At 35.0% G+C, this 7,218-nt stretch overlaps 1 protein-coding gene across 2 annotated transcripts; it reads left to right on the top strand.

Annotated features, from left to right (window-relative positions):
- Nucleotides 1–326: 326 nt before the first annotated feature.
- SS1 (glycogen/starch synthase, ADP-glucose type) lies at nucleotides 327–6,900 on the top strand. 2 transcript variants are annotated; one of them, XM_012211750.4, is made up of 15 exons: nucleotides 327–853; nucleotides 2,363–2,721; nucleotides 2,920–2,997; nucleotides 3,101–3,225; nucleotides 3,491–3,572; nucleotides 3,715–3,888; nucleotides 4,168–4,249; nucleotides 4,371–4,462; nucleotides 4,592–4,654; nucleotides 4,737–4,826; nucleotides 5,230–5,354; nucleotides 5,457–5,565; nucleotides 5,653–5,708; nucleotides 6,336–6,375; nucleotides 6,468–6,900. In XM_012211750.4, exons 1-15 carry the CDS (start codon nucleotides 550–552, stop codon nucleotides 6,624–6,626), a joined length of 1,938 nt encoding a protein of 645 aa, XP_012067140.1. In that variant the 5' UTR covers nucleotides 327–549; the 3' UTR covers nucleotides 6,627–6,900. The 2 variants fall into 2 exon arrangements, with proteins under 2 accessions (XP_012067140.1, XP_020533429.1); XM_020677770.2 differs by lacking the exon at nucleotides 327–853 and adding an exon at nucleotides 1,432–1,504.
- Nucleotides 6,901–7,218: the final 318 nt, after the last annotated feature.

The following is a 7,218-nucleotide window of genomic DNA, read 5'->3' as shown; positions in this document are numbered from 1 at the left end:
CGGTTCTAACAATACTGAAACCGGAACCAAACCGAAAATTTTCAATTCTCGTTCCAGTTCAGACCGATTTTGATTTCGGTTCGGACCGATTTCGATTTCAGTTCGGACCGGTTTCGATTCCCGAAACCGTAATATGGCCAACCCTATTTACAACTGTCCATTACGTCCGCAAAACTAAAGAATTCATTTAACGCTCTTCCAAAAAAAAAAAAAGAATTCATTTAATGGAAATTTGTGCCTTAACTTTATTTTCTGGTTTTACTTGCGTGGCAAGATATTATAGGCTTTTAAAGGGTGACCTTTAAATGACTTCACAAAGGATCGATTTTCGGCTTTCGCGCTTTCTCTGGATCTCAATCTGCTTCTGTTTCTCTCTATTAGACCAAAACATACGCTCTTTTTCTCTCTCCATATCAAACAGCTGGTTTTTCTCTTTTTGTCACTCTCTATCTCTTTACAATCCAACGCAACAACAACTTCCTATTAAATGATCCCTTTCGTACTCTGCTAGTCTCGCTGATTTACTCTCGTCAACCTTTCTAAACTTTAATGGCGTCCTTACACATCTGCCGTACGCCCTCTTGCCAGTCATTTCTGAAATCGGAAAACAAACGCCGCAGTTTTAGCTCAGTGGTGCATGCCGATTTGGGCCATTTATGGAAGGTGAGGTCTAAAAATGTCTCCTTGATGCTTGTAAGATCAGTTGGAGGTGGCATTCAAAGTTCGCAGGATGAATTCTCTGCTATTGAGAAGAATGGGGATGGAAAGGAAAAGGAAGATAAGGCGCTCGTATTGGGTGCAGAAACAGATGAGTCGGGCTCTGTTATTGGGTTTAACTTGATTTCTCAGTCTGGTATGTTCAGGCGATAAAATTTTAAATTTTGAATTTTGATATTTGAGTTTCGTGATGGTGTTTTATATGTTTGTTTGTTTCTATTTTTGATCGAATGCTTTTTTTTCTTTAACTGTTTATTCTGTTCTGCTGTTATTGTTACTATAATTTCGCTATATTCTATAATCTTTTTCAACTTTTTCCTATTAAATAAACTTTTTTTTAATTACAAGGGTCTTTTTTTTTGTTTCTTCCCAGCTGAAATAATATTTTAGACATCAAGTATCTGTTCAATGAATTGAACATTTCTGTAAGTATATTGGCATTTGAAGCATGGCACTGAATACGGGTGCAAGGCCTTCATTTCTTAGAAAATTTCTGTATCAGACTTGATGCGACAGTTAAGTAGCCAGAAGCATCAATCACGTGCTCAGGCAAACTTTCAGGGGCCCGCCTCTCATTCGATGCCAGGTGTCAATTGCTTTCTAGGATTAGAGACAAAGTGTACCTCAGGTTGTAGGATATGCCTAAATTGAATGTACAATTTAGGTTCTACTACATAGGACAGCAGTAGATTTGGCATCATATAATTGTTAATGATTATGGAGATTTGAAATCTTTATTCATTAGTTCTGATGCTTGATCAAATTGGGGTTATTGAGCAATTACATGGTATATATTTTTGTTATAGTTATCATTAAAACATTATAATTATATGGTTTTTATTTTTGTTAAAGTAAATATTGGTTTAGATTTGGTGCTCACATACACAAGAGGATTAATGGATACCATTCACATGGATACAGAAAAATATTTTCTAAAGTTACGAAGAATTTAAATGAGCACAAGATTTTCTCAATTTTTTCCCTTTTGTGAGAGATTTTAGAGCACAAGATTTTCTCAATTTTTTCCCTTTTGTGAGAGATTTTATTGATGTAGGAGCCTCTAGAACATTTTATTAACTGGAGGCTAATTCGTGGGTTTCTAGTTTGATAGGCTGCTTTCCAAAACATAACTGAAATATGGTTCATCAATTTTGGTTTTTTAGTTCACTATGGTGATTAAAATGATTTTATATTGTAATTTAGTTATTTCCACATTGTACTATTAAAACTGCTGTATTGAATGTAAATTTCTTGTCCAGTTAATGACAACAAATTTGATATAATTGTTGGAACCATGCTGACATACCCTTGTTATGTGAAAATTGTTTAAGTTTTCGTTATATCTCTAAGTTTACTGCTCATTTCAATAGAAAAAGATTGGTTATCAGATACTTATTGATTACTGATGTACTTTTAGCAGGTTTCCTTGATATTTGCAATAGACCTGGCTCACTAAAGAATGGAAAATACTAGACAGATGGACATTTTTATTATTTTTTATATTGGTTATTGTTAATGGAGAATGGATATACTTACTTATCCATGCTATGAAATTCTACACATTTTAATGTTGTATTCTGGATTATTGTGGATGCCGAAGACTTGTGCAAAAGCTTATTCTAAAACTTGTAAACTCAACCTGCAGGTGCTGAAGAAATTGAATCTCATGAAGATGTAGCTGTTGATACAGCGGAAGAAATTGTGGATGCTGAAGGCAGAGAGAAAGCCCAAACGAGAGTAAAGCATAGTATTGTCTTTGTTACTGCTGAAGCAGCACCGTATTCAAAGACAGGTGGATTAGGAGATGTTTGTGGTTCTTTACCTATAGCGCTGGCTTCCCGTGGACATCGCGTAATGGTTGTTTCGCCCAGATACTTACATGGAAGTCCTCAAGATAAGAATCTGGTTAATGCTGTAGATTTAAACTGCCGCGTGAAGGTGTATTGCTTTGGAGGGGCACAAGAGGTCTCCTTCTTCCATGAGTATAGGGAAGGTGTTGATTGGGTAAGAATTCTGAATTCTTTTCCTTCGTAAATTTGTGGGCCATTTAATTTTTATACAATTTGAAATAGCTTTTTCTTTTTTTAATGATTTTAGGAACTGTAAGCTCTTTTCCTTCTTGCTCTTATTCTTTTTCTCGTAACATCATCAGAACAGCAGAATCCTTGTGATAAAGATGAGTTTTATGTATTTTCATTTTAGGTGTTTGTAGACCATCCTTCATACCATCGACCTGGAAACCCATATGGTGATGGCCGTGGTGCTTTTGGTGATAATCAGGTAGTGTATTAGATGCTTATAGCTGCTGGGCCAATATTGATTAATGAAGTAGGCTTTTTGGTTCTGAAGCAATGACAAGCTTACTTCTCATTTGGTTTTACAGTTTCGGTTCACTGTACTTTGCCATGCAGCATGTGAAGCTCCATTGGTGCTTCCACTTGGAGGATATACCTATGGGGAGAAATGTCTTTTTCTTGCTAATGACTGGCATGCTAGCTTGGTTCCTGTGTAAGTTCTTTCTTGTTGTTGCCATGTTAATTTTATTAGTAAAAGACGCATGGAGCTTTTACATGCTGGTGAGTCAAACATGCATCAGCCACTGGTCTGCTATTTTTTTTTCTCATCTCAGGATAGACACTTCCTTTTTTCTGCCTTTTCTCTGTTGCATATTTTGGAGATGGTTTCCTCCATAGTCCCACATTACTTTTGGAAATTTATCTTTTGGAATAACTATGTCAGTCATGTGTTGATCCTTATGTGACCTGTGGTTCAGACTTTTGGCTGCCAAATATCATCCTTTTGGAGTTTATAAGGATGCTCGAAGTGTTCTTGTGATTCATAACCTTGCACATCAGGTAACTGCTTCTTAACATTACTATTTGGTGCTGCCTCGAGTCTGCATACTTGGTCTTGCAATCTGCAAAACATGTCAGATTTCTATTTAATTAAGGTTCACGTTTGCAATCCTAATTGGACAATTTTATCTGCATATGCAAGGGAGTGGAACCTGCAGTCACATATAAAAATTTTGGACTGCCTCCAGAGTGGTACGGGGCACTGGAGTGGGTGTTCCCTACTTGGGCAAGGACTCATGCTCTTGACACAGGTGAAGCTGTAAATATACTAAAGGGTGCAATTGTGACAGCTGATCGGATACTGACAGTTAGCAAGGTCATTACTGTTCTACATCAAGTGCTTACTTTGAGGTGTCATATCTGATGAAAGTTGACATCCAGTACCATAATTTGACTACTTAGAAATTTTCAACACCCAAGTATTTCAGAATTACAGACCTCTGTTTTGATGGGAACAGGGTTTACTTTTTGAAATAATCTAAAATTACAACGAATATTGGAGAACATTGAGGTCACTTGTGTAAAGGTTATTGTTGCTATTATTTTGACAAAATTTCAATAGTGCATAATACTAATATTTTAATAGTAATAGCAGGGCTATTCTTGGGAGATAACTACTGTTGAAGGTGGCTATGGTTTACATGAGCTGTTAAGCAGTCGAAGAAGTGTTTTAAATGGTATGTTTTGAACTTCTCATCTAGGAGCACAGAGTATTGGCCCTGTCAGATGATAATGCAGGTTGTACCCAAAAATATATATTTTGGTGCTTGATTCAGTTATGTTTATCATTTTCATCAGGGGTCACTAATGGCATTAATGTTTCTGAATGGGATCCGTCATCAGATGAACATATTGCGTTTCACTACTCTGCTGATGATCTTTCCGGAAAGGTGACCAAGAGTCTCTCTCTCTCTCTGTGTGCGTGTGTATGTGTGTGTCTGTCTCTCTTCTTTTTCTTTTTCCAATGACCAATTGTTTTAAAGCAGCGTTCATTTAGCCTGGTTCTTTTCAAATTGCAGGTTCAGTGTAAGATTGCTTTGCAGAAAGAATTGGGTCTTCCAGTTAGGCCTGATTGCCCACTGGTAAGATGTTGATTCTTTTGATGCCTATGTCTGTTGACAATAAAAGTTCATTTCTTTAAGTTGATTGAAGTTGAAATTTTAGATTGGATTCATTGGGAGACTGGACTATCAAAAGGGGATTGACCTGATTCGATGGGCGGTTCCTGAGCTGATGGAAGATGATATTCAATTCGTAAGTGAGTTTTTCTAATCGTGCCATTTTTCTTTCATCCCTTAAACATTTAATTGAAGGAGGCATTGTTTATCACATTCCTGGTTGTTCTAATTTGTTCTCTAGATGAATTTCAATGCCAAACTTGTTATTATCATGTTTACCACTCCAATTTTTTTCAGAATGTGATAAATAAATCAATTAGTCTCCATAGAAACTTTAGGTTTTGAAATTAATACCTTGTTTTGAAAGAGTGTGAGACAAATACTTTAATGAAGCCTTATTGGAAGGTGCGCAATAATATATGCATGTTTGAAGAGCCTTTATTAGTTAAAGTGAAGCAATTTGTGGCCTTTGCAGTCTTAATCAGGATAATTCATTGTGTTATTCCTCCAGACAACTAATTGTGTACAGCATGTATCAGGTTATGCTAGGCTCTGGCGACCGACTATATGAAGAATGGATGAGAGTGTCGGAATCAACTTACAGAGACAAATTTCGAGGTTGGGTAGGATTTAACGTCCCAATTTCTCACAGGATAACTGCAGGGTAATCCAAATTTTCCATTAATGTCTATGCACTATTTGAAATAAGGAAGATGGTGTTTGAAGTCCGTGCAATGATGCTTACTGAAGTTTTTGCAATAAACAGCTGTGACATATTATTAATGCCGTCAAGGTTTGAGCCGTGTGGGCTAAATCAGTTGTATGCAATGAGATATGGAACTGTACCAGTGGTTCACGGCACTGGAGGACTTAGAGTGAGTGAAAATGATCCACAAGTTAAAATCAGTTATTCTTTTTGCAGGCTATATGCACTAAAATCACTTGCTCTCTCTATATATCAGGATACAGTTCAGACATTTGATCCATTTGCTCAAGGAGGTGCTGGAGAAGGCACAGGGTATGTGATTTTCTTTAGGTTCTTATGCTACATGATTTTCCTGAAAGTTCCTTGTTAGTTGCAAAACTCGATAGCCATAATTGGTGTCTATTGTCCACTTGAGACAAAATAAAATATAACTTAAAATTCATCTGATAATGAATTTTGTTCCATCAATAACATTGAATTTCAGAAGATGTTTTGTTTTTTTTTAAGGTCTAGTTCTGCTGCATTTTTTGAAGACATTTGACTTGAGTGATCTATTTGAGGCTATGAAAAAAATTATTTGTCCTAGTTATTTGGTTTCTTTTTGTCCCACTTTTTTCCCCATCTGAACTCCATTATGTACTGGAATTGGATGGTTTTGGGCAGTCCATCACATGTGTAATCATTTGCCAATTAGGAAAAGAATTCCATATATCTGTGGCTTTTACCATTTATTATAGTATATATCTGTTGAAAAATATCTTATGTACTTTTGCCTAGCATTTCCATCCGTAGTGCCACAATTTTGTATAGCATTCGCATCTTCATATGATATTTTTCAACTCTCTGCACTTCGCTTACTGTGAAATTTTGAGTGTAGATCTTTGTTCAATTAGATATTTAGTTGCATAAAATCCTTTTGTAATGTAAATTTATTTGCAGGTGGACTTTTTCTCCATTATCGAAAGAAAGTATGCTTTCGGTAAGTTAATCATATTGTCAATACACACTCCATCACCGATGTAATTCACTAACGGTCTCAACTAATATTTAGTTCTTGGTTGTTGTTGATAGGCATTAAGACTTGCAATCTTGACATATAGAGATCATAAAGCATCTTGGGATGGAATAATGAAGAGAGGTATGCAAAGAGACTACACATGGGAAAATGCTGCAATTCAATATGAACAAGTCTTTGAATGGGCCTTCATTGATCGACCTTACATTAGCTAAAAGGAGATATATATATATATATATGTAAAAGTAGGAAAAATAAAATAGAAAATGAAAAAAAAAAATTTTTTTTCAAAATTATTCCTTGCTTTTGTTTCTGGAGACATAAACCAAATTCTTTCCCTCTTCCACATGCTCTATTGGGGATGTGTGAGTTTTACATTTTAGGTCAATTCTTTTTGTTGAAATATTATATTATAGGCTGCATGTGCAACTCATTTACAATTATTTTATTTTTTATTTATTTTTAATTTAGTTCTACATAGTACAATAATTGCTTGTTGATGTAGATTTTGATTAAAACAGGAACAGCTATGATAAGTTTATATATGTGTAGATCATTTTTGGCTGAATAAATAAATTCACCCCTGAATTTATGAGATTTTAAACTTTGCAAATGATCTATCATATACTTAAACATGTAAATTTTGTTATGATAACACACCTTTCCATGTTAATATCAACAATTTTTAACGTTTTTAACTTTTATTATAAAATATCATCTTGCTAAATAGCTAACATGACTTTTTAATAATAATTTTCATAAATTTAATTTTATTATGAGTGTTTAGTTAATTTAATTTTGTAAGTT

This window comes from Jatropha curcas, chromosome 5 (genome assembly GCF_041381405.1).
Source record: "Jatropha curcas cultivar XTBG-Jc1 chromosome 5, XTBG_Jcur_1.0, whole genome shotgun sequence".
In the NCBI taxonomy this organism is placed as follows: Eukaryota; Viridiplantae; Streptophyta; class Magnoliopsida; order Malpighiales; family Euphorbiaceae; genus Jatropha; species Jatropha curcas.
Note: the sequence above shows the minus strand (reverse complement) of the source record. Positions and strands in the feature narration are given on the sequence as shown.

Excerpts from the sequence above, each read along its gene's own strand:
- SS1 (XM_012211750.4), top strand. The coding sequence starts at position 550 with ATGGCGTCCTTACACATCTGCCGTACGCCCTCTTGCCAGTCATTTCTG. Across the intron at positions 854-2,362 it reads TAACTTGATTTCTCAGTCTG|GTGCTGAAGAAATTGAATCT; the intron begins GTATGTTCAGGC and ends CTCAACCTGCAG. Across the intron at positions 3,573-3,714 it reads TTCATAACCTTGCACATCAG|GGAGTGGAACCTGCAGTCAC; the intron begins GTAACTGCTTCT and ends TGCATATGCAAG.